The sequence below is a fragment of the Geotrypetes seraphini genome, chromosome 5 (assembly GCF_902459505.1).
Source record: "Geotrypetes seraphini chromosome 5, aGeoSer1.1, whole genome shotgun sequence".
NCBI lineage: Eukaryota > Metazoa > Chordata > Amphibia > Gymnophiona > Dermophiidae > Geotrypetes > Geotrypetes seraphini.
The window spans coordinates 245,204,047-245,231,764 of NC_047088.1; the positions used below are offsets into that span (position 1 = coordinate 245,204,047).

Genomic DNA, 27,718 nt, shown 5'->3' on the forward strand with positions numbered 1-27,718 from the left:
TTAGGCATTGCTATTTTTCAAGATGACCACAGTGCAAGCAGGAGCATGTGGGCATTGTTCCTGCTTCTTTTATGGCATACCTCGAGGGGGTCAAAGAGTGCACTAGAAACGGGGGAATTTTTTTAAAATATCAGGGAGAGGGGGGAGGGTGGTTGGGTGGAGGAAGCCAGATGCAGAAATCTATTAGGGTAGGAGAGTTTGATTGGGCCCTGGATCTGGCAAAAAATGTTTGTATATTGTGTGTGTATCAGAAGCCCCTCTGTTATATTTTCTATACATTGCAGTGGAATGCTTAATGGCCGCATGGGCATCTCTTTTATTGCACAGTGTAGCCTCTTCTTCTGTACAAATTGACGCCTGTGCTCAACCCCTTTCTGCATTGCTTGTCCAGTAACATCCTGCAGTAACTCCATGGTAGCTTTCTGCATTGGCCCCTAAGTTTGTACCTAAGGTAATGGAGGGTTATTTGATTTGCCCAAGATCTTAAGGTGTAAGAGGTAATTGTACTGGAGTCACTTGATAACAGTAATCATAACATGATCAGATTTGATATAATCTCTGGAGTAAGTACACACCAGAAATCCAGTAGAATAGCATTTAACTTTAAAAAGGAGATTATGATAACGTGAGAATAGCAAAAAAGAAACAATTTTACATCAGGCATGGATATTGTTCAAGAATACAATTCTGGAAGCCCAGACCACATATATTCCATGTATTGAAAAAGGAGGCAGAAAGATCAAATGGCAGCTGGCGTGGTTAACAAGTGAGGTGAAGAAAGTTATTAGAGCTATTAGGTGGAGGGGGTAGGGTAATAAAAGGAAATGACAACAGATATGGGTGCTTCACAAGTTGGCAGGGTAGGACTTAAAACGCAGCTTCAAAAAAATGTGTACTCAGTGTATACCTGACTGGGTTGCAGCCCTCAAGGATCAGGGATTTGCATCTCTATTACAGGTTTTTGAGTAGCACTGTACACTTCTCCCTCCAAATTCGCGGGTTAGGACTCGCAACTTTGGTGTATTTGCAAGTTTCTAAACCCTGATTCACCCCTTCCTCCCGGACCTCTCCATACCTTACCTGGTGGTCTAGCGGTGAAGCAAAGTAGGAGCGATCTTCCTGCGCTCCTGTCCCATGCAGAGCTGTCAACAAAAATGGCTGCTGTGAGTTCCCATGGTCTGGCAAGACTACAGCGGGAATTCATGGCAACCATTTTTGTTGACTGCTCTGCACGGGACAGGAGTGTAGGTAAGGTGTGAAGAGGTCTGGTAGGCAGGAGGGAGGTACGGGTGGGTCAGTCGGCCCTAAAGTTATTTGTGATTTTTCCATATTCGCGGGCTGGCTCTGCCCCTAACCCCCATGAATTTGGAGGGGAAGTGAAGTTAAAATAAAGTATACCTATTAAATAAGAATAACATAAATTATTTTATGTTTTGTTTGACTGAGTTTGTTATATGTTATGTAGAAAGTGTTTTATAGAATTTTATGGGTCAGTTTTTATGAAAATTCTCTACCTCTTGTAACTGGTAGTGAAAAAAGGTATATAATACATTTGTGTAGCAGTGGTCAGGCAGCTTTTATAACATTTAAGCACAAAACAGGAACAATAGGCTATCATGTATCATGACCTTGTTCGTGGCCTTTCATACAGGAGCCCAAATGCTCCTGCTTGATGCCTAATCTTTTCTGAGATAAATAATGCTAGGCTTAAATGTTCATGCCATCCCTCTGGCTCCAATCTTTAGTTACACTTAACTGGCAATGTATAAATTAATCTTTATAAATAGTGCAACCTCAAATAAATATCTCAGAGACATATATAAAATTTTTAAACTCTTATCTTCAGAAGTGTTGTCCATGTGGTTATTTTTGTACCTTTAGGGATATCGCACTATATTCTCATCAGTCTATTGTAGTGTATCTCAAGCTTATTTAGCTCTGGCACACTAAACGTAGAAAATATTTCTCACAGGACATTATAATTGAAATGATAAACTTGCAAAACGAAACAAAAAATTAACCCCCTCTTTTACAAAAGTGCAGCCGGTGAGCTGAATGTTCTATGTTGCTCTGATGATCAATAGTTCCTTTGAGCAGGGCATTCAGCGTGCCGGCTGGTACTAAAAACCTCTTCTGTGCTTTTGTTAAAGGGGGGGGGGAGTGGTTAAATTTGAGAGTTATGTTCAAATAGTTTTTATTAGTTTTCAACCATACAAGCTATAAAGAAACAAGTACAATAAGCAGAATCAACCACAATAAGCAGAATCAACCACTAAGACATAACTACTACCTCACCTCCCCCCCCATTCCCCTCCCTACCCCAGGAGTCCAGTGCCACATCGAAACTGAGAGTCCAATTTAGAGGTTTAACAATCTACTACGGGCGTGTGGGGTTAGATCCAGCCAAAACATTCCCAGGTCTGGCAGAATCTACGGCCCAGACCACGGTCCAGGCCTCCCACCAATCTCCGCTCTAGGGTAGCGTGTATTATCATCAAGGATCTCCATTGAGCATAAGAAGGGGGATCTCGGGACAGCCAATTAGTGAGTATTGCTTTCTTCCCCATCAGAAGCACTCTGGTTACGAAGGCGGACATCCCCTTAGGTTTAGGGGTAATAGCCGAATAATGCTTTCGGCTGCGGGAGCCAGCGCTTCCCCCAAAGTGACATAATGTAGTGTCCTAAATGTCTCCAAAACTGTAAAATTTTGGGGCAGGTCCAAAGCATATGACCCAAAGAAGCATGAGCCTGATCACATTTTGGACAAGAATGAGAAACAGTAATCCCCATTCAGGCTGCACGTTCCGGAGAAATATAGAGTCTCAAAACAATCTTCAATTGTAATTCCCAATGAGTAATATTAGGAGATACCTTCTGAATGTGTCTCAGTACTCGCTGCAGCTGCTGTGCCGTTAAATCGCATTGTAAATCCTCTGCCCATGCTGCAGCCAAAATGTCCAAGTCGGTGCCAGGTTGACATTCCCGGACACCCACAATATGAAAACAAAGAGGAATCCTCTGTTGTGCTGACAGACTGAAAAGTTCAGAAAGTGTATCCCAGTTGTCCTCAGTAAGGTGATCCACTGGTAGAGATTGAACGTAATGTCGTAGCTGATAATAAGCAAATAGATAAGAGTCCAGTAAATCAAATGTCCGATGTAATTCCGAGAAGGTGGCCAATCTACCATCTTCCAAAAACAAGTGAAAGAGATATTGTAGTCCGTGCGTCCGCCACCTAAGGAAGGAGGTATTTTGCAGTCCAGGCTGGAAGGCTCCATTGCCCTGAATGGGTAAATACAGAGAAACCCCAGAGGACAGCTTAGCAGATTTACATACCCATTTCCAGGCACGCCGAGCCGGTGCAAATATCGGGTATTGTGACACCAAGGGGCATATCTGCGGACCCGCCACATGTAAAAAGTAGCTAACATGAAACGGAGACAACAAAGATAACTCCAGTGGCGTGACAGTAAAGTCAGATGTCCCCCGAAACCAATCATTAATATGTCTCATCTGACAAGCCATGGCGTACCAGCGAACATTCAATAAACCATATCCCCCCTGTCCCTGGGCAAGCACATCCTAAGAATTTGCAGACGAGGTTAAATTTGAGAGTTATTTATTTGAAGTTCTTTAAGCTCTGTATGGGCAGTTGTAACAATGGTGAAACTAAAGAATAGAATAGAATTGCTAATCAATGCGATAGATGTGCTTGCTTTTGAGTGCAAATTAACTTAAAATGCAACTCGGTAGTGGACAAGCAAGCATCATCCACCATCTGCAGTCAAAGATAAGAAGATTCAAATGGTAGCAAAGCCTTGATTACTTTGTTGCTCAAGTTAGGATAACTACTGCATAAAAAATAAAATTACTTGCTATTGGTTTTGAAGAACCAGTCACGTCAAAGAATGATGCTTGTCTGGGCGGTTGTATCCTTATACACACAGACGCTCATAACATTGACAGACTCTTGCATATGTGACATATATGTCATCTATTTTAGTGTATACTTATGAAGGGAATATTTAAAAATAAAGTAAAATTCTGGAATCTCTCATCGCACACCCAAAATGTTTTCATGGCACACCACTGTGCCGTGGCACACAGTTTGAGAGACACTGGTCTGTTTGAGAAGTTGTCGGCTGGGGACTATTTTCTTCCTGATATGTTTCACCTGTACCGGCTGTTTCAATGGCGCCCCTGAGTGCGTTGCTTCTGTTCATTCCCCAGTAGCCTTCTTTGAAACAGCCGGTATAGGTGAAACATGTCAGGAAGGAAATAGTCCCCAGCCAACAACTTCTCAAACAGCTCTCAGATAAGTGAGTTAAGTTTAACAAACAAAAAAGTGATTCAAGTTTATATAAAGCTGCATAAGCTGATCTGTGACGAATGCTGAGCATCACTATTTACAATAGACCGATGAAAATGCAGTGCAATATCCCTAATGGTACAAAAATATGGGCGGCACTTCTGAAGATATAGCTTAAAAATTTTATATGTCTCTGAAATACTTATTTGAGGTTGCACTCTTTATAAAGATTAATTTATGCTTAAAGGTTCAAACATTTAGGGACCCTTTTACAAAGCCATGTTATCAAGTCCTGTGTGGCCATTCAGTTCTTATAGGCTGTGTACATTTGCTTTGCCAGGACTTACCGGTACTTCTCTGGCTTTGTAAAATGAGCTCTTAAAGAGAATAGGCATACCAGCCAAGTTTTGCACTGAAATTCGAAGAACAACCTGCTTACAGAGTATGCTGATCTAGTAATGTTTATTTTTACAAGGAAATAAGCCTAATAATATTTCCTTCCTTATGATTTAAGATTCCTGCAGCTCTTTCTCTTTCATTACTTGAAAAATTGTTTAATGGCTTATTTCCAGCCATTAATATAACTGGCAAATTAGGAGTTGAGTTGGCACGCTTAACTTTTTTTTTTAGTTTTATATTGACATGTTGCATGAAGATAAATGCATATGACTTTTGTTTTTTTAGGAGCAACTTAAGCTTCTAATTCATTATGATAATATCAGTTATGAAGAAAGAAGCTAAAGGTTTTATTTCAGGAGGTTAATTGTTATATTCAAGGCAAGTGTAAGACCTGTTTTTATTTTTTATTTTGCAAATAATTTTTATTGAAAAAGCAGTCAATACAAACAATAAACTCCAGTCAGGAAACAAAAGAAGTGGTACAGCAGAAGAATAGAACAGAGTCATGAGCAAATGCTATGCAACAGAGGAAGTGCAAACAGAACGCTCACTGGAGAAAAATACAGAAACAGTCTAGAACAGGGGTCTCAAAGTCCCTCCTTGAGGGCCGCAATCCAGTCGGGTTTTCAGGATTTCCCCAATGAATATGCATGAGATCTATGTGCATGCACTACTTTCAATGCATATTCATTGAGGAAATCCTGAAAACCCATCTGGATTGTGGCCCTCAAGGAGGGACTTTGAGATCCCTGGTCTAGAAGAAAGGGAAAACCCCTCCAAAAACGGGTCCTAGAGGGTGTATCAGAAAATCAACCTCCGAAATATAACGAAGACCGCAAGAACATTTTCAGAAAATTATAAACCCCGCTCGCATCATTCACCCACCCTTCCTTTCCTCGGAACATTCCAGCCCATGCAACACACACGAGCCACAACATCCATACACCAAGCACACCACAATCAGACATCAAGCACCCTAGGTCGAGAGCAATCGGCTGTGCCAATAAGGTGAGGGCCCAGAAGGTAGATCTCCCAAATCCGGAAAAACAAAAATTAAGGCAAGGTAGCAAATACAACGGAGTCGGCCGCAACTTGAAACGCCCTCCACAGTGAAACATAAAGCTTTTTATCACTACTCAGGGGAGCTGTGTAGGTCTGTAGTTCAAATGTTGCGATCTCCCGCATTTTATGGAGCCACTGACTGAAGGAAGCCAGAGTCACCTCTACCCAGTACAGAAGCAAGAGCTTTTTTACCACTAGAAGTGCAGTGTATAGGAACTTCCGACATGGTGGGGCGCACTCTGCAGATAATACCTCCCTCTGGTCTCCGAAAAGCAAGAGTCCATAATTCCTGGGTACTGTCCGGCCAAGCAGGTCATCAAGAAAAGGTAGAACCAAAGAGCAGCATTGGGGCATTCCAGAAACATATGTACCAGTGTGCCATGGCCCTCTGACAATGTGAGCAAGTGGCATCATTCCATAGGCTCATGGCCCGTCCCCGAGCCCTGGATATATAAGCACAGTGGATGATCTTAAATTGCATCTCCCGGAGATCCCGTAAATTGAATAAGGTTAGTGAAAAAGTCCAAAAATTGGGCGTTGGTATAGTCAAGAGCCAAGTCATGGGACCACTGGGTCACAGTCCGGGTCAGATAAGAGGTGGGGAGAGTATTCTTAAGGAGCCGATACCAAGTGGCTAAGGCAGGGGTGTCAAAGTCCCTCCTCGAGGGCCGGAATCCAGTTGAGTTTTCTGGATTTCCCCAATGAATATGCATTGAAAGCAGTGCATGCAAATAGATCTCATGCAGATTCATTGGGGAAATCCTGAAAACCCGACTGGATTCTGGCCCTCGAGGACCGACTTTGACACCTGTGGGCTAAGGTATTCATCTGAAAGGGTAACAAAGCCAAATGGGCATCCAGCCTTCCGAAAGACCACTGCTCGCCCCACCTGCAGGATAAGGAAAGATGATAATGCCGTGCTTGCGAGAAAGCCCAAAATTGTGTGGCAGGGAGCTCCCAACGGGACTGTAGTTGTGTAAAAGTGGGGAAAGTCCCCGTGCCCTCGTCAGAAAGATGCCTCAGGCTGACACAGCCTCGGGATTCCCACAGTTGAAACCCCGATGTACTCATCCCTGGGAGGAAGTCTACATTACCCACCAGGGGCAAGAATGGGGATGCCTGAAGGGTACGCTGCTGTTTTCTCCGCCACCACCACCAGACCTGGCAAAGAGGTTTCAGAAAATGGAATCGGAAATCCACTCCTGGTGAAGACCGTGGATGCACATACAGCAAAGAGACGAAGGAATGAGGTGCGCACCATTCAGTGAACCAGCCAGTCCACAGGGCTGGCACGTGCATCTGGTCCAAAACAGTATTCTTCAACTGCCGATCCATGGTGTGATCGGTGCAGCATTATCTTCGAGTCAGCTCCCTCTTCCTCACTGATGAAGTGCACAAAGCTGCGGGCAGCGGCTCCTTGCACGTCCCGCACCTCATCTGGAAGCCTTCCCTCTGATGTTGCGACATCAAAGAGAAGGCAAAACATGCGAAGGAGCCACTGCCCGTGGCTTTGTGCACTGAATCAGTGAGGAAGAGGGAGCTGACTCAAAGATAATGCTGCACCGATCACACCATGGATCGGCAGTTGAAGAATACTGTTTTGGACCAGATGCACGTGCCAGCCCTGTGGACCGGCAGGAAATTTCTGTGGACCGGCACAGGTCCATGGACCGGTGGTTGAAGAACACTGATGTAATCAGTGGTTAAAAGCAATGTTTACCTGGAGCTTTTGGGGCCACGGGTTGAGGCTTGCTGCCAGATGGTAGAGGTTTCGTGTGGCTTCAAGGATTCTAGAGCCACCAGACATCACCACCACCTGGCAGAAAGCCCTGGGCAAGTGTTTCATGTGGAGTTGAATACTGTGTACAGTTCTGGTTGCCGTATCTCAAAAAAGATATAGCGGAATTAGAAAAGGTACAGAGAAGGACAATGAAAATGATAATAGGTTTGGGACGGCTCCCCTATGAGGAAAGGCTAAAGTGGCTAGGACTCTTATGCTTGGAGAAGGATGGTTCAGAGGTGATATGAAAGAGGTCTATAACATACTGAGTGGAGTGGAAGGGGTAGATGTGAATCACTTGTTTACTCTTCCCAAAATACTATGTGCATGTGATGAAGCTAAGTAATAAATTTAAAACTAACTGGAGAAAATATTTCTTCACACAACGTGTAATTAAACTCTGGAATTCGTTGCCAGAGAATGTGGTGAAATCAGCAAGATTTAAAAAAGGTTTGGTAAATTCCTAAAAGAGAAATCCATAGGTCATTATTGAGATGGCTTATGGAAATCCATTGCTTATTCCTAGGATAAGCAGTATAAAATCTGCTTTACTACTTGGGATCTAGTTTGGTACTTGGGACCTGGGGTGGTCACTATTGGAAACAGGATACTGGGCTTGATGAACCTTTGATCTGTTCCAGTATGGCAATTCTTTATGTTCTTATGAAGTCATGGCTGCAATATGGGTACTGCCAGTGCTGAGTAGAGAGGCAGAGCTTTGGCACCCATATCCTGGAAGTGCTCACAGCTGCGTGCTATAGAAGCAGTTTGGGTGCAGGGGGGCTGAAGATGGCAACATACAGCAGAGTGAAGACACTGAAAGAGGCTGCATCATTTGTCTGTACTGTGAGCTGGTGCAGGCTGTATGCTAAGAGGTGCAGGTGATGGCTGAGTGCATGGCCAATGCATCTAAGAGGTAATCCAGACAGAGCCCTGGTAAGGTGTTTGGAGGTATGCAAGGGCTCAAAGTTGCTGCATAAAATGGCAGGCAAGTCACAGACTGGGTTTGGGATCTGGTATGATTAGGGTCTAGATGTACTATAGAGCATTAGCACTGGGATATTAAGAGATGCTCTTTGTACTGGGCCTCTGACATGGTAAGGGAATGGGGACTTGTATATTGCCTTTTTGCGGCTTTGGTATTTCAAAGCGGTGGACACCAGAGGATTAAGTGACTTGCCCAGGGTCACAAGTATAGTTACCCTCCAGGCTTTTACTACTCCCTCCCCAATGTTTCTTTCCATTTTATGATTCTTTTTTCTACTTTAAAGCATTGATTTGTAACTTTATTCCTCCCTTCCTTGTGTATCAATTAGTTTGTAAGTTTGTCAGTCTAACCCATTATTTTTTAAACTTCAAATAACATGTCTAAATGTACGTTCTTTTTTTATTTTAGTAAATTTGAATAAGCGATTTATCAAATCAAAATAAAACTTGAAACTTGAGCAGCACTGGGATTTGATCTCATAACCTCTGGATGCAGAGGCAGCAGTTCTGCCAGTGAGCCATTCCTTCTCCCTGATCTACTGACAGAGTGGTTGTAAAGCTAGGGATCTGGGCATGATTATGCTGGAATAGAGAGACATTCTATGGGATCAGCAGTGCTATATTGTGATCTCATGAATTGGGAAACCACTTGGGCACCTGTTTTAGAGAGAATGTGTCTGTGTGAATGCATTGATTCTGTGTGAGAAGGGCCATTCAGAGGAAGAATGTATTTTAAAGATATGCAGGAATGATAATAATAATAATAACAGCTTATATACCGCAATACCGTTAAGTTCTATGCGGTTTACAATAGATTAAGCGAGGTACAAATTGATTGAATTTAAGAGGGGGGAAGAGGAGATTTTAATAGGACCGGAAATGCGTTGTTGAGGAGAAAGAGATTAATAGGAGGAGAAAGAAGATGAGTGGGTCAGTTGTCTAGATACTTTAGGAACAGTTGAGTTTTTAGACGTTTTCTGAATTCCTCATAAGCAGTGGGTGAAAGCAGTTGATCTAGGTCTTTACCCCACAATGCTGCTTGATGTGAAAGAAGGTGTTCATGGTGACATCATAATGCCTCATTCCACCAATAAGAGCCAACCTCCTCAGTGATGTCACAATGGCTTGATTGTCCTGGCTCACTTTTACTACATTTTGATTTCTAGAGTGGTGCAGTGGTTACAGCTACAGCCTCAGCACCCTGAGGTCATGGGTTCAAACCCACACTGCTCCTTGTGACCCTGAGCAAGTCACTTAATTTCCCCCATTTAGAAAGATTGTGAGTCTGCTAAGACAGACAGGGAAAAATACTCAAGTACGTGAATAAATTCATGTAAACCATTCTGAGCTCCCCTGGGAGAACAGTATAGAAAAATAAATAGTGTGAAGAGCTTCAATCTTTGGTAACCAGAGCTGGTATTGTGACATAATAATAATAATAATAACAGTTTATATACCGCAATACCGTTAAGTTCTATGCGGTTTACAATAGATTAAGCGAGGTACAAATTGATTAAATTTAAGAGGGGAGAAGAGGAGAGTTAATAGGACCGGAAATGCGTTGTTGAGGAGAAAGAGATTAATAGGAGGAGAAAGAAGATGAGTGGGTCAGTTGTCTGGATACTTTAGGAACAGTTGAGTTTTTAGACGTTTTCTGAATTCCTCATAAGTAGTGGGCGAAAGCAGTTGATCTAGGTCTTTACCCCACAATGCTGCTTGATGTGAAAGAAGGTGTTCATGGTGTTTTTTCAGTTTACAACCTCTAACTGGGGGGGAAATGAAATAGGAATGAGAGCTTCTCTTGTGTCTGTTGGCAGAGAAGGAGAAAAGGTCAATTATGTATTTAGGGGCAAGTCCGTTTAGCGCTTTAAAGCAGAAGCAGGATGATCATATGACCCGAGTGGTATGGATGCCTGCGGACAGAGCTTTGACAGGCCATTTTACATCTTCAATTATTTTCAGACTTTCTTTTAAATATTTTGACCATTTTGATTAAGGAGAATCTGTAGAATTGATATGACTGCAAAAACATCCAAATGAGGGCTGATTTTTGCAGTGCAACATTATTTAAGCAGGAACTGGTGTTTTCAGAGAAAATGACACCAACGAAACTTATTTGTTTATTAAAAAATTTATATACCACATACAACTATGCAGTTTCCATATCACATACATAAAATCTTTCCCTACGATTATCACATATAACATAGACGTGTCTAAACAACATCATTAGTCCTGGCTCAATGCAGGCTCAAGTGAGGTAATTATTATAAAAATTTGTGCCTTGAGATAGTTGGTTCAAACTAATTTAAATGTTATGGCAAAATTTAAAAAAGGACTTATTCACTTTGTCGATGCAATTTGTGATAAATGCAGGAAAATTATCTGTGATGGAGCAATAATTAACTCTCATAAGATTCAAATGTATGATTTCAAAATAGCAGTAAAAAATTGATATACTATATTTTTTGCTCCATGAGACACACTTTTTCTGCCCTAAAAAGTGGGTGCGTCTTATGGAGCAAATACAATTTTTTTTAAACACCTCCCCCCCAATACCGTTTTTTAAATGCCAGTGGTCCAGCGCGGTCTCCCCAGGAGCTTTCCGCGCTCCTGCTGGATGGCTGCCATCAGTTCTCTATGCCGAATGTGCCTTCTCCAAGACCTGTAGTAATGAAAATTTTGAGATACTAGCATATTTTACATATTTTATTTTGAAATTGGCTGGAAATAGCAGAAGCATAATATATGATGTAAATAGATTTTATTTTTACCGTATGTTTCAAAAATACTGCTTGCATAAGAGAGGATTTTCTTGATATGTGCCCAAAAATGAAAGCACTTAGAATTCAATATGGACTATTTTATCCTGCATATAAGAGAGTAGCATATCATAATGTTACTAAGAACTTTGGAAACTGTGCATACTTAAAGTTATTTTTAGAAGACCCTTGCTGGATGAAATACAAAAAATGGAACTTTTCTTCAATTCCATCTGATAAAGAGGGCTGCTTTATATTTTCATTTGTAAAAGTGTGAACTAATCTTCACACCACTGGCCACAGTGAACACAAAATTGTTAAACTGGAGGCTCCCCTGCCAAATATATGCTGGATTTTACTAAATTGCAGAAGAGCTTCTTACTGCGGGCCGGTGAGGTAAATGCTCCAACGCTCAGGAATTAAATGAGTTTTGGAGCATTTACCTCACCAATGCACAGTAAGAAGCTCTTCTTTGGTTTAGTAAAAGTAGCCCATAGTTCTGTACATGAAAATATAATAAACTACTTAACTTTTTCATTATTTGTGTCTATTTTTGTTTTAGCTTGGTTTTTCTTTGGCTCGGCCCGAAACTGGATCAGCTACCCTCCCACATCCCACTTCCCTCTGGCACCAACCTGCAGCTTGAGCACTCTAGCAAAGTTCTGGGAATCATCATCGACTCTACACTGTCCTTTAACGACCACATCAACTCCCTAGTAAAAAAATTATTTTCAATCTTCATATGCTAAGAAAAGTCAGATCCTGCTTCCACCAACAACATTTCACTGTCCTTGTCCAATCCATCATCTTATCCAGACTTGATTACTGCAACTCCATCTACCTAAGCCTAACAAAGAAAAATCTCCTCAGAATCCAACGGATTCAAAATACCGCGGCTAAACTAATCTTCACAAAAGGCAAATTCGACTATGTCTCCCCGCTTCTGTCTAAGCTTCACTGGCTCCCAGTCACCCTCAGGGTTCGCTACAAATGCGCCTGTCTCACCTTCAAATCTCTTCATGGCATCCTTCCTCCCCTCTTTCCACTATCCTGGCTCTCGAGTACCCACCCCACCAGATCCACTCAGAAATTTAAACTATCCTTCCCATCTCTAAATGGCATTTCCCACACAGGAAAACTTGGAACATCCCTCCTCTTCAGGATCACCGAGCTGTGGAACAGCTTCTCTGCCCACCTTTGGAGTTCGACCTCCCTCCAACACTTCAGAAAACATCTGAAAACCTGGCTTTTCTCCAAAATGTAACCACCCCCCCCACCTCCATTATTCAAAGCCCCCTCTTTCCTTCCTGTTTAGCAGCCCTTCTTCCTTCCATTGTAGTTCCTTTCTCTGTTTTAATTCCTGTAAACCGTGTCGAGCTCCACTTCCGTGGAGATGACGCGGTATATAAACTTAAGGTTTAGTTTAGTTTAGTTTTCTTTTATTTCTTGGGAGGAAAATCTCAAAATATATCTTGGACTGATTAACAACAAGTAGTGTAAACACAAGTTAAATTTGAACAAGCAAACATTTGTGAGCATGAAGAAAAGCTTTTAGAGTTGAATGTAGGCTAAAAAACAATATTAGAACAAAGCATAGAAAATTCATCAAATATACATCAATGACCTCAGATATGATCCTTAGGGCTCCTTTTACTAAATCACGGAAGAGTTGCTTACTGCGAGCCGGTGAGGTAAATACTCCAATGCTCATTCTATTCCTATGATATTTTGATAAATTCAATATCCAGTCTTCATAAACCACTTTACATAAACTGTTCGCGATCCTCAGAGGGCTAAAGATTCCCTTTGGATCATATGAGTATATCACTGAATCCAATCGTCATAGGATTGAGAGTTTATGTATATTTTTTATTTTTTTAATTTAATCATATTTTACTTAAGTCTCAAAACTATTTAAAACTTTTTCTTTAATATTGTACTTAGCTTGGTATTAGTAGTCACCAATATTAGGGAGTGCCTCTACCGACACGCACATGTTTCAATCCATTTCATATTTAATCCTTTCATCAGGGTTGAGGCTCCCGTGATTATTTATCATGCTTTTCCAAACACCGCTCCTCTCCATAGAGTAACATAGTTACTTAAGTAAAAAATGATTAAATTTAAAAAATAAAAAATATACATAAACTCTCAATCCTATGACGATTGGGTTCATTGATATACTCATATGACCCAAAGGGAATCTTTAGCCCTCTGAGGATCGCAAACAGTTTATGTAAAGTGGTTTATGAAGACTGGATATTGAATTTATCAAAATATCATTGGAATCTAGTCTAGAAATAGCCTTTATTATTGATTTCATTCTATTCCTATGAGCTCTTCTGTGGTTTAGTAAAACTCGGCATTAGCTAGGGCTTGGTTGAGGACTGAGTGCGTGCTAGGGAGGTAAAATTCCTAGCTGTCATAGATGACTGCTTCTTGGAGCAACTGGTCCAGGAACCAACAAGAGTGGAAGCTATTTTAGATTTGGTCCTTAGTGGAATGTAGGACATAGTACGGGAGGTAACTGTGTTGGGTCCACTGGGAAACAATGATCATAACATGATCAAATTTGAGCTGATAACTAAAGAAATCTACTGTAGCAGCATTTAATTTTCGCAAGGGCGGCTATGATAAATGAGGAAAATGGTTAAAAAGAAGCTAAAAGAGTCTGTGCCAAAGACCAGATGTGTAAACCAGACATGGATGTTTAAAAATACCATTGTGGAAGCCCAGACCAGATGTATTCCACGTATTAAAAGTGGAAGGAAGAGAAAACAAGAGTTGGTGTGGTGAAAAGGTGAAGTGAAAGAAGCTATTATAGCCAAAAAAAATCCTTTAAAGAATGGAAAAAGGATCCCAGTGAAGAAAATAAGAAGAGACCTAAGCACTGGCAAGTTAGATGCAAAGTAAAGAATGATGCAGCAAAAAAATTTGTCCCATCTCATCCTCACGGACTCTGCCTGATCCCATTTGCACAAGTCTTGAATAGCTATTTTATATTGAAATCATTTTATTAAAGTATAAAAAGGAACAATATGCTAATCTAATCTAATCTAAATCTTGGGTTTATATACCGCATCATCTCCGCAGATGGAGCTCGACACGGTTTACATGGTTAGGGAAGGAACGGAACTCCAGTGGAATTATATAAGTATGAGAGAAGAGAGGTTGGTGTGAGAGTGCCAGGAGCGGGACGGGGTTACGTTCTGGAGAAGAGCCAGGTCTTCAGATGCTTACGGAATGGTAGAAGGGGGCTCAAATTGCGGAGAGGGGAAGGGAGACTGTTCCAGAGCTGAGTGATTCTGAAAGGGAGGGAAGAGCCAAGTTTACCAACAAGGGAGATGCCTTTTAAGGAGGGGTAGGATAGTTTTAATTTTTGAGTGGATCTAGTGGAGGTTGGATTTGAGGAATTCCAGGATAGAGGGATAAAAGGAGGAAGGATACCGTGGAGGATCTTGAAGGTTAGGCAGGCACATTTAAAGTAGACCCTGGAAATAACGGGAAGCCAGTGGAGTTTGGATAGGAGCGGTGTGACATGGTCAAATTTACTTTTTGAGAAGATAAGTTTGGCCGCGGTGTTCTGGATTAGTTGGAGTCTGTGGAGGCTTTTCTTTGTTAAGCTTAGGTAAATGGAATTGCAATAATCCAATCTGGAGAGGATAATGGATCTGGAGAGGATATGCTGTACAACTGTCACTTTATAAATCACAAATAATGTAATTGTAATTTGTAATGTAATTTATTTCTTATATACCGCTAAACTCCGTTAGGATTCTAAGCGGTTTACAGAAAAAATAGACAATAGGGTGCATTAAAAATTATAAGTAAAAATAGGTACTTAGATATTCCCTTACTGTCCCGAAGGCTCACAATCTAACTAAAGTACCTAGAAAAATGACAATTAGTAGAGTAATGAAAAAATAAAATAGAGATAGATGAGAAAAAATAAGAAAATAAACATTCTAATAAGACTACAATGATCTAAAGGACTTTGAAAGGTTGAAAAAAAGAGGGGAGATAGGAAATAGAAGCAGAAGGGAGAACCGTTGAAACTATAGAATTCTTGGGAAATTTAAATGAAATTTAAATAATAAAGTAGGAAACAAAAACCAAGTGGCAAAACAATGAATGAGATTTCAAAATAAAATATCATAAACTAAAAAAGAAAGTGAAAAATAAAAGCAAACAGTCAAGACTGAAGTCCAGCTTGAAATGACTTCACTGCTTTGGCTGAGAAACTTCTCCAGATGTCATCCGATCCTTGTCAGCAAACCGAAAGCCCCAAATCCAGTGTCTCCGGTCATCAACTCGTCTAAGATATTCATTCTCTTCGCCTGCATGTCAAATTCGCTGAATCTGTCTCCTTTCAGGACAGGCACCGCTCGCGTCTCTCTGACCGTTTGCGGTGCCAACCATGGCCTCCCCCTCGTGGTGGTGGTCGTGGGGGTCGCTCCTCTTCATGGCCGAAGCTAGCGGCTGCAGCGCCTTCTCTGAGTCGACGCTGCTCAGCAGGCCCAGGCGTCAGGGCCGGGTGCCTCTAGCGGCGGGCGAGCACCGGGTTGGCTGCCGGCTTCTCGGCGACAGGGGTGACGGCGATGATGGGATGGAGGGGCTGGGTGAGCGATTGCGCCGGAGGCATCTCCTTGCCCGCATACTTCAGCTCCAACTCGACAATCCTCGCCGACGCGACCTGCCCCAACAATGCCCGATAAAAACTGAACAGTGACATCGTAAGGGAGGGGGGCGGTCTGTTCTGGGCGCCATGTTGGTCGGGGGCACATTAACTCCTCCTCTTTTTCTGCAGCAGAGTTGGCAGCTGCGCTGAGGTGCAGGAAGGTCCAGTGATGACTCACTCACACGCCAAGCCCTGGAGGAAGAGAGGTGGCCTGGGAGCCCTGGAGATGTCAGTTGCGGTGTGAGCAGGCAAAAGGCAGGAGCAGGCGAACGGCTCAACTGCCGCAGATCAGGAGGGTTCCCGGCTGCTTCTGGGGGGCGGAGCTTGCTCACACGCCGAGCCCCGGAGGAAGAGAGGTGGCCTGGGAGTCCCAGAGGTGTCAGTTGCGGTGCAAGCAGGGAACAGGCAGGAGCAGGTGAACGGTTTAACTGCCGCAGTTCAGGGGGGTTCCCGGCTGCTTCTGGGGGGCGGCACTCGATCACACGCCAAGCCCCGGAGGAAGAGAGGTGGCCTGGGAGCTCTGGAGATGTCAGCTGCGGTGCGAGCAGGCAAAAGGCAGGAGCAGGCGAACGGCTCAACTGCCGCAGTTCAGGAGGGTTCCCGGCTGCTTCTGGGGGGCTGAGCTCGCTCACACGCCAAGCCCCGGAGGAAGAGAGGTGGCCTGGGAGCCCTGGAGATGTCAGTTACGGTGAGAGCAGCCAAAAGGAGCAGGCGAACGGCTCTTAGTATCTGCTGATGTTTAGAATTTACAGCTGGTCTTTTCTCATAACGCATATACCATATGCTTCTTTTGCTTGGTTGATGTCCTTTTAGAGGATTTTATAATTAAATAGATGAAAATTGTTGTTTAAAAGGAGGGAGCTCAACTGTCAGCCAGCCACCATCCAGCCTTCAAGTTCCGGAATACAGATACAAATACAGAAAAAGGATCAATAAAACCTATCTCCTCTCACATTATCCACTCCACTATCAGGAAAACTGAATGCTACATAGAAAATTCACCCTAACAGAATACCTTGGTCACACACACAGAACACAAATGCTAAATACGTAATTACTGACCAAAAATGATAAACATAAATTAAACCAAAATCCCAAGAAGCTACACCTTCCATATAGTACAACCCAAAGAAATAAAAAGATTCATTTCCTTCTATACTATGCAAATTATAAAGATCACACATGCCAGGGATAGGCGTTAGGCCAAGGAATGCAATTATGGCAACTGCTCACCTTCCATCTTTATGTACCTATCTTTCCCTTCTCTGTGTCCCCCTATACTTCCCTGTCCAGCATATTTTCTGTGCCCATCTCCCTGTTTATCATCACTACTCTACATCCTGCATTACTCATCTCCCTTCTGTGTTCCTATTCTCTCTCATATCTAGCATTTTCCCTCTGTGTCCATATACCCCCTCCCATGTCTGGCATTGCACCTCTGACCATGTACCATTCCCAAGCAGCATCTCTCTTTGTGTCCCTGTCCCTATTTTCCTCTCCATGCCTATTATTTCCCCTCTGTTTCCAATACCTCCCTTTGTCTCTCCCTCTCTCTGCTGTGCTCAGTGTTTCATTCCCTATTCCTTCATTCGCTTAGTAAGGCATCTTTTCCCTCCTCTTCCTTCCAGCAGCTCCGCTTCCACAGGTGCAGCACATTGCCCCCTTCTCTCTAGCTCCCCTTCCTGCAGGTCCTGTAGCATTCTCCCTTCCCTTCAGCTCCAGCCCCCCATTCTGTGCCTTTTTGTCTGGTCCCAAACCCCCTCCTGGGCCAATTCCTCCATCTACTTTGCCTTACACTGCTCCCTCTCTTCATCGGGGCCAACGGCTCCAACTCCCCCACTTGCTCGCAGATGCTGCGGCTCCAGCAGACTTCCCTCCCTTCATGCCACTGGCACCTACCTTATAGAGCAATCCGATCTCTACAAAGGCTTGTTCAATGTTGCCATTGCTTGCAGCCTTCTCTCTGCTGGGCTCTTCCTTATGATGCAACTTCCTGTCTGTGTAAAAAGGAAGTTGTGTCATAAGGAGGAGCCCGGCAGAGGGAAGGCCCAAATGGCAAATGAAATTTAATGTGGACAAATGCAAAGTGATGCACATTGGGAAGAATACAGTACCGCCCTGAAATTCGCGGGGATTCCGTTCTAGGAAGCCCCGCAAATTTAAAAAAAACTGCAAATGTGTTTTTTCGCCTGTCAAAAGGCAGGAGAGGGCAGCTGGAGCGCCGGTGGGTGAAGAAAATCACTTGCAGTCTGCTCAGACCACCACTTCCTGTAGTAAAGTCAGACTACACCAATCAGGAGCTGCTTTGACACGCAGCTCCTGATTGGTAGCCCGACTTTACTACAGGAAGAGGCAGTTGGAGCAGACCGTGAATGAGGAAGTCTGCGATTTGTGAACCGCGAATTCGTGGGGGAACACTGTAATCCAAATCATAGTTGCCAGGGTCCACCTTGGGGGTCAGCGCTCAAATAAATAGATCTGGATGCCATCGTGGACAATACGCTGAAACCTTCCATCCAATGTGCAGCAGCTGCGGTTAAGAAAGCAAACAAAATGCTAGGAATTATTAGAAAAGGGATGGTAAATAAAACTAAAAATGTTAGAATGCTTCTGTATCACTCAATGGTGCGACCTCACCTTGATTATTGCATTCAGTTCTAGTCTCCTTATCTCAAAAAAAGATATAGTGGCACTAGGAAAGGTTCAAAGAAGAGTGACCAAAATGATAAAGGGTATGGAACTCCTCTCGCATGAGGTTAGGGCTCTTCAGCTTGGAAAAGAGACGGCTGAGCGAAGATATGATTGAAGTCTACAAAATCCTGAGTGGTGTAGAAAGGGTACAAGCGGGTCAGTTTTTTTTGGGGGGAGGGTTTTTTTTTACTGCATCAAGATTACAAAGACTAGGTAACACTCGAAGTTACAGAGTAATACTTTTAAAACTAATAGTAACATAATAGGTGACATCAGATAAAGATCCAAATGGTCCGTCCAGTCTGCCCAACCTGATTCAATTTAAATTTTTTTTTTTCTTCTTAGCTCTTTCTGGGCAAGAATCCAAAGCTCTACCCGGTACTGTGCTTGGGTTCCAACTACTCTCCATGAAAGCTCACTCAAGCAAGGAAATATTTTTTCACTCAGAGAATGCGTTGCCAGAGGATGTGATAAAAGTAGTTAATGTAGCTGTTTTAAAAAAAGGTTTGGCCAAGTTCCTGGAGGAAAAGTCCGTAGTCTGCTATTGAGACGGACATGGGGAAAGCTATTACTTGCCCTGGATCGGTGTCATGGAATGCTGCTACTATGTGGGTTTTTGCCAAGTACTTGTGGCTTGGATTGGCCTCCGTGAAGATAGATTATTATGCTAGATGGACCATTGGTCTGAGCCAGTGAGATTATTCTTAGGTTCTTATGAATGTCTTCTGCCCTTAACCACCTGTTGCCATTTTGAGCTGATAGTTTTTGATCTGCTCTTATTTTTTCAGGAAGATTGTCCATACTAAGTTGTAGAAGAATGTGTCAAGCCCCCTCTGCAGTTTGGACTTTGAATTGTACCTTTTTGTATAAAAATTATTCCAGAGGAAAACTCTTTTATAATGCAGTTGTTAATGCAGTTATTCATTGCACAAGTACAGAGTGACTCCAATAAACTTCCTTCATTTTTGTAAGGTTATCTGTGATATATCTGGGTAAATTTCAATATCAGCTCCTCTGCATTCAATATCTTTCAATTTACATCATCAATATCTTTTTTTTCATATCAGGCAGCATTATGGGACAAAGATCTAGAACAATTACTTCTGCTTACTGATACTTAAGGGGAATTTAGGAGACATCTAAAAACATATCTGTTTTTGAAGTACTTAGGTAGCTGATTTGTAGAATTTTATCATGCAATAATCAGATCTTTTTAGGGTTTTTTTTAGTTATTGGCTTTTTACCTTTTTAGTTTTATTCAATTTGTTGTATTTTTAATTATTGTAAACCGCAGAGAACTTTACGGCCTTGCGGTATATAAACTGTTATTACTTGCTGTATCAATAATTTTTTTTTTAGTTATTCAAACATGTTATATCTCTGCATTGATTTTCCCTGTGAGGCCCTAATGTGGTATGTGTAAGATCAATTTTGAATAATGGAGAGAGTTGTTCGCTGCTAGGTAAATACATTGACGGTTTATGCACAGCATCTCACAATTACCAAAGGTGCTGTCCTCTGGAACCTCTTTAAGCCGTAGATTGTTCTGCCTTTGGCTTTATCCCCTTATTTTTCTAACTCCTGATACTCTCTCTCTCTGATGTGTCTATATGTTGCCGCTCCATTTTCACCCTATGGTGTTTATTAAGATATTTTATTATATATTACTAGTATTTTAGCCCGTTACATTAACGGGTGCTAGAGTAGATGTCTATTTTGGGTTTTTTTTTTCTTTGTCTCTTTCTCCTTGGACGCTGTCTGTCTGTTTGTCATTCTTTCTGTCTGTCTCTCCCTGGCCCCCTGTCTATCTTTCTTTCTGTCTCTGTTTCCCTGGCCCCCTGTATTTCTTTGTTGTGCCATGCCTGCCTGTCTCTCAGTGGCCCCCTTCCTATGTCCATAGTGTCCCATCCTATGTCCTTAGTACCCTAGTTCTTCCTTCCCATGTCCTTAGTACCCCTTCCTACATCCTTAGTACCCCCAGTGCCTTCTTCCCATGTCCTAAGTACCCCCAGTGCCTCCGTCCTGTAGCCATAGTACTCCCAGTGCCTCCTTCCCATGTCCTTAGTGCCCCCAGTGTATCCGTCATGTGTCCTTAGTGCCCCCAGTGCGTCCTTCCCGTATCCTTAGTGCCCCCAGTGCGTCCTTCCCGTGTTCATGATTAAATTAAAATATCTTTTTCTTTGTTATTTCTGGGCCATAGACCTTAAAAGTCTACCTGGTACTGTCCTTAGGTTCCAACTACTGTAGTTGCTGTTGAAACTCACTCCAGCCTAATCCAAACCATCTAATTTGCTGGATTCGGACTGTGAAAGTTTGCTCATTTATATTAGCGATCCTCTGTGTTCATCTTACCCTTTTTTTTTCTCCACCACCTCTCTTGGAAGGGCATTCCAGACATCCATCACCCTTTCCATGAAAAATAATTTCCTAACATTATTCTTAAGTCTACCACCCCTCAACCTCAATATATGTCCTCTAGTTTTACCAATTTCTCTTCTCTGGAAAAGATTTGGTCCTATATTAATAATACCTTTCAAATATTTAAATGTCCTATATTGATACCTATATTAATATGTCAAGTTTCAAGTTTCTTTATTTTTGATATACTGTCTATCAAAACAAGTGTCTAAACGGTGTACAATATAAAAAGATTACAAAGAAAACAGTTAAAATAAATAAATAAAAACAATATTTTATCAACTGTTAAAAATCCTAGACAAATTTAAGTTAACATACATGAAACAGAAGAAAAGTAGGGGAGGGGAAGGTTGTTTAAAAATACATCAAAGTAAAATTAATTAAAAGGAAAGTAAATGGAGTGGCAAAAACATTAGGATGGGGATCACTTCAAAAGAAGCATTAGATTAGATGTTTAAAAGCTTCACATGAATCAAGGGATTAAGAAGCGGAAGCTGATACTAATTTCTCTTCTCTGGAAAAGATTTGGTCCTATATTAATACCTTTCAAATATTTATAAATCCTATCATCCCTAGCCCTTCCCTCCTCCAGAGTATTCATATTGAGGTCCTCTAGTCTCTTCTCGTACTTCTTTTGGCGCAAACCTCCTACCATTTTCGTCGCTTTCCTCTGGACAGCTTCAAACCTTTTTTTATATCCTTGGCCACGTATGGCTTCCAAAACTGAACACAATACTCCAAAGTGGGAGATCCTGTTACAATTTGAATTGGTAGCCTTCTGATTACACAGCATGGGCTCTGCCACTAAGAAGCTTCTTTAAGTGGAATGTCCTGGTTGGAGCCAGGTAGTAGGTTCAAGTCCTGAAGTCTTTGTTTTTTTAAAATCAGACTGACTTACACAATCACCAGAGGTGTTCTTCTGGGCCTCTGCTAGCAGCAGAGATTTTCTTTTAGCCAATTATCTATCTATCTATCTCTTAAGCCCATTACATTAACGGGTGCTAGAATAGATGTGTCTGTCTGTCTTTATCTCGCTCTCCTTGGCCGCTGTCTGTATCCTTCTGTCTCCCCCCCCCACCCGAGAAAAGCTGTCTGCTTCCAGGTCACACCTCCCCCCCAAAGCAGCCCCCTTTCCCTCTCCCTAACTGTCTCTCCATGGCCCTCTTCTGTCTTCCCCCCCCGAGCAAAGCTGTCTGTCCCCAGCACACCTCTCCCTATCTCTCCATGGCCCCTTCTGTCTCCCCCCTCCCCCCAAAGCAGCCCCCTTTCCCTCTCCCTGTCTCTCCATGGCCCCTTCTGTCTTCCCCCCAGAGCAAAGCTGTCTGTCCCCAGCACACCTCCCCCCCAAAGTAGCCCCCTTTCCCTCTCCCTATCTCTCCATGGCCCCTTCTGTCTCCTCCCAGAGCAACGCTGTCCCCAGCACACCTCACCCCCAAAGCAGCCCCCTTTCCCTCTCCCTATCCATGGCCCCTTCTATCTCTCCCAAGCACACTCCTCCCCCCAAAGCAGCCCCCTTTCCCTCTCCCCATGGCTCCCGGTATTGATCCCCTTCTTACCCTCCCCTCCATCCTGGCGTCTTCTGGCCTGCTCCTCTTCAAAGCAGTCTGCGATTGTGGTGGCCGGCTTTAAAGAACCTCGCAGGCTGCTCTCCAACTCGGTAGCACGTTCTCTCTGACGCGATCCCGTGTGTCAGAGGGAGCGTGCTACTGAGGTTGGAGAGCGGCCTGCGAGGTTCTTTAAAGCCGGCCACGATCGCAGGCTGCTCTGAAGAGGATCGGCGGTGGCGGCGAGTGAGGTGACACGGTGAGGACGCGGCCAGGCAGCGAGTGAGAGGCAGCGGTGAGTGAGGGCGGGCGGTGACACGCCGAGGCAGGGAGAGAGCACAGTCGCGCGCCTTCAGCCCCCGCATGCGCTGTGAGGTTAGAATGTTGCCACAGAAGCACACCTCACGGCGCCACACCGCACGAATTTTCGAGAGTGTATGCGCGCTCTAGCATTTTATTATATATGATATATGATATATAGATATATATATATAATATAATATATAGGCTAAATCAAAATAAAATCTCTGCTGCTAGCAGAGGCCCAGAGGAACTGAAAGCAGTATATTATAAATTACAGTTTTGTTAGTGTAACATGTTGGGAAAGAGCACTAAATTTCAAAGTTGAATCAGAATTTCTAAGTCTGAATCTTTGCTTCATTAATCACTACAAAATGAATAAAGCACTGAATCTCCAGGATTACCCTATGCATTCTGTTTTTTGTTTGTGATTTTAGATCTGTTGAGAGCCAGCTTGAGGGTCAAAATACTCCTCCTGATTCGCTGTGGCGGCGATACAGTGAATTTGAACTACTGCGAAATTATTTGCTAGTTACCTACCCATATGTTGTCGTTCCACCTTTACCAGAAAAAAGGGTAAGGAAATTGACATCTAGGCACATGCTGATTCATGATATTACAACCAAGGAGAAAATTTTATTTATGCATTCTGTCCTTTTTTTCTCTCAGGCAGAGTTTGTCTGGCATAAGCTGTCGGCGGATAATATGGATCCAGACTTCGTGGAAAGACGGCGGATTGGTTTGGAAAACTTCCTTTTACGTGTAGCTTCTCATCCCATCCTCTGCCAAGACAAAATCTTTTATTCTTTTTTAACACAGGTGTGATATAGAATTCTTTCCATCACTTTATATACACTGATTTTAATGAAGTTGAATTTTACATTTCATCTTTATTTGCTATACTGCAAGTGTTTTACAAATTGAAAATAAACCTAGGGGAGAAAAGATTCAGAAAACCACGTAAGCAACTGTAAGTTACAGGCAAGGGCTTTAACGTTTGATTATAAAAATAACTTAATACAGTCTCTCTCTTTATCTGAAGACTGAAAAAGAAAAAAAAATCTTTCAAGCTTGGTAATGTTGCTTTTGAGAGAGCATCACCACCTTCCCTCCACAGCCAAAGTATATCAGCTCTGAGCTACATTCAAACCCAATCTATCTTGGCAGACATGATGCCTCCCCCTCCTCCCTTCAAAACTTGCACATCCATGCAGAGTGTTTACAGCAGAACCACAGCAGATGGAGTGTATTATGTGGTGGAATATGAATAGCTTTAAAGAAATTTTCCATATCATTCTTCTAAACCAATTCAGAGCAGTGGGTTATTGCCCAACCCAGCAGCTAGAGGCAGAGACATCATCAGCACTACAAGAAGTGGTGCAGCACTGGAACCTGCCAATATTCTCTGCCCCCAGCTTGCAGCTTAGACTGGTGCACACAACACTACACTCAATATGTATGCCAAAAATCCTAAAATAGTAACAACAAAGAGGCACAACCAGTCACAACAGGGTTTGGATGGGGGACGCCCAGGAAAAGCTACAATCCTAGCCTACAAACTCCACTTGAGAATTAAAGGGCGCTCTCAGTGTGAACCATCAGCAATGGGAGCAGAAGCTCCGATACTTCACTTCTGGGTTGAGGCGGGAAGCCTCCACCACCACACCATCATTGAGCCCCCTAGTGTATATAATGAAAAACACCTGCAATAAGGCCCTAAATAAATAATACAATCTAAGCAACCCCGTGAGCAAATCAAACTCAAACGGTGGGATTATAACCTGAGCGACCCCCACACAAACCCTGCCAGCCGAAACCCGCCAAGCTAGAAATAAAGCAATAAAGAACAATATCAACCAAAACTCAAATACAATCACAAATAATACTTATCTGAACCGAACTACCACGAATGAAAACGCCAGGAGCCAAAGTTCAACCACGCTGGTTTCGGGGAGGAGCCCTTCTTCAGGAACCTAGCCCCCGACCAAAAACCAAAAAACAAAGAAAAAATGCAAAAACGCGAAGCGGGACGGCTGGAGGGAGGGGCGTCCGAGCGGGAGAGCACTCACGCCTAAAAAGAGGACCAGGACAACGTCACACACAAACCAACCAATCATACAGGACGCACAACGCGTCAGCAATCACTCACACCGGGGCAGAAAAAAGAAGAAGCCCCACACTGCAGAAAGGGAACAATAAAAACCCGTTCAGTACTAGAAACCCGACAGTGCTGGAAACCACCCAGCGCAGGTAACCTACATGATGACACGGTACCCAGAAAAAATAGAATGGAACCCTATATGATGGTGTTCCATTCCACACTTTCGTTCAGACCGTGGGGAGAAGCAGCTTGAAGTTGGAAAATCCAATATTGTTCTCTGAGGTTTAAATGAAATTGTTTGTCCCCCCTGAAATCCCAGGGAATTTGCTCAAGCACAAACCACACCAAATCAGTAAACTGATGACCAGCTTCCAAACAATGAGGCACCAGAGGGGCAGATGAAGATGCCGTTCTGATGCGACTCCTGTGTTCCTGTAGTCTTATTCTGATCCTTCTGCTTGTGCGCCCCACATAATGTAACGCGCAAGGACAGATGATGATATATACCACCCAAGCAGAATCACAGGACGTTTGGGATCTAAGATGGTAAGTGCGCTGAGTCCGGGGGTGTTGCCATTGGGTGATAGATAGAGAAGACGCACACATATCACAATGGCCGCACGGACCGTGCCTGCCCCCGGTGACTGCTCGGCTTTTAGTGGATAACAATTCCTTCAAATTTTTAGGACGGGAGAAAGCTATGCAAGGAGCCTGATTGAAAATGGCATGGTGATCCAAAACATGCCAATGCTTTCTCACAATGCCGGCTACCTGGTGAGCTTGGTCGGAAAATGAAATAACACACACCTGCTGTTCCATGGGCGGCCTGATGGCAGGAGCCCGCAGTAGCTCAGGATTGGCATAACGCGCTCTGCGGTAAGCTCTCTTGATGGTCCAATCTGGATAGCCGCGCGCCCTAAAGCGCTGCGATAGCAACTTGGCCTGGATCCTAAACTCCCCCAAGGAGGAGCAAATTCGGCGGATCCTAAGAAATTGCCCCACGGGCAACGATTGACGCAGCCTAGCTGGATGACAGCTGGTGTAGTGTAAATATGAGGTACGATCGGTAACTTTCCGAAAGACCGTTGTAACCAAACGCCCACCCGACTTGCTGACCATAGTGTCCAAATCAGTGACCCTGGCTCCATCCACCGTAGCGGTGAACTTCAGGTGTCTATCAAGAGTGTTCAGCCAGGTAAGGAATTCATCAAATCTGGCCTTGGTGCCTGTCCAAACCAGGAACACATCATCGATGTACCGGAGCCATGTACCAATATCCGACATCCACATAGATGGATATAACAGCTGCTCTTCAAAATTCGTAACGTAGAGGTTGGCCACACTGGGGGCCATGGCCGTCCCCATGGCTACCCCGTGAGTCTGCAGATAAAACTCCCCTCGTACTTCAAAGAAGTTCCGCTGTAAAACCAAAGTGGCTAGTTGCATCAAAAAAGCCTTGGTTATGCGATGATGGAAAGGACCTCCAGATAACTGTTGTTCCACAATCTTCAATGTTGTGCGTCCTGTATGATTGGTTGGTTTGTGTGTGACGTTGTCCTGGTCCTCTTTTTAGGCGTGAGTGCTCTCCCGCTCGGACGCCCCTCCCTCCAGCCGTCCCGCTTCGCGTTTTTGCATTTTTTCTTTGTTTTTTGGTTTTTGGTCGGGGGCTAGGTTCCTGAAGAAGGGCTCCTCCCCGAAACCAGCGTGGTTGAACTTTGGCTCCTGGCGTTTTCATTCGTGGTAGTTCGGTTCAGATAAGTATTATTTGTGATTGTATTTGAGTTTTGGTTGATATTGTTCTTTATTGCTTTATTTCTAGCTTGGTGGGTTTCGGCTGGCAGGGTTTGTGTGGGGGTCGCTCAGGTTATAATCCCACCGTTTGAGTTTGATTTGCTCACGGGGTTGCTTAGATTGTATTATTTATTTAGGGCCTTATTGCAGGTGTTTTTCATTATATACACTAGGGGGCTCAATGATGGTGTGGTGGTGGAGGCTTCCCGCCTCAACCCAGAAGTGAAGTATCGGAGCTTCTGCTCCCATTGCTGATGGTTCACACTGAGAGCGCCCTTTAATTCTCAAGTGGAGTTTGTAGGCTAGGATTGTAGCTTTTCCTGGGCTTAGACTGGTGCAGCAGGATTTTTCTTATGACAGCTTCTTGTTTGGTAGCCTTGAAATTGAGTTCCAATGCTCTGCTGTAGCTTTTAGGGATTGGTCTACCTTTATTGAGCCCAGAGGAACCCCAGTTCGAGACTCTGTAGTCCTGGAGAGGTCGTATAATCCCATAGACGCCCTGCTAGAAATGTTAAGAATGGGCCTCTAGGGGGTCTTCCTGCTCCTTCCTCCATCCCCTTCCCTCCTCTCCTCTCAGAAAGAAGGGGAAGTTTGCCTGTAAGAGGCAGACTGTTATATCCAGCAGCCAAGGGAGTGCACCAAGGGGATCCTCTGGACAGCAGGGATGTAAAGGAATTCTGGTTGCAGAGGAGCAAGTGTAGGCTACAGGGATAGGAAGGAACAGCCTGCAGACTTTTCAGAAACAGCAGACACATGCTGGCAGGAGTTGCTAGATTTTTGCTTGGCAGTTGTTTCTGGTTTCTCTTATTTCTGGATCATATTGGACCTGCAGAAATGGCTCCAGAGCACAGTAGAGAACAGAGCTGCTAGTGCACATGAAGCTCATGACAGCGTGG

At 43.4% G+C, this 27,718-nt stretch overlaps 1 protein-coding gene across 7 annotated transcripts in view; it reads left to right on the top strand.

Annotated features, from left to right (window-relative positions):
- The window catches only part of SNX4 (sorting nexin 4), a 167,484-nt gene that overhangs the window by 12,732 nt on the left and 127,034 nt on the right, over nt 1-27,718 (top strand). For all 7 annotated transcript variants that reach the window (XM_033946750.1, XM_033946749.1, XM_033946751.1 and 4 more), the window contains 2 exons: nt 23,368-23,506; nt 23,600-23,749. In XM_033946750.1, coding sequence (XP_033802641.1) covers nt 23,368-23,506; nt 23,600-23,749 — 289 coding nt within the window. The remainder of the gene's footprint in view (nt 1-23,367; nt 23,507-23,599; nt 23,750-27,718) is intronic.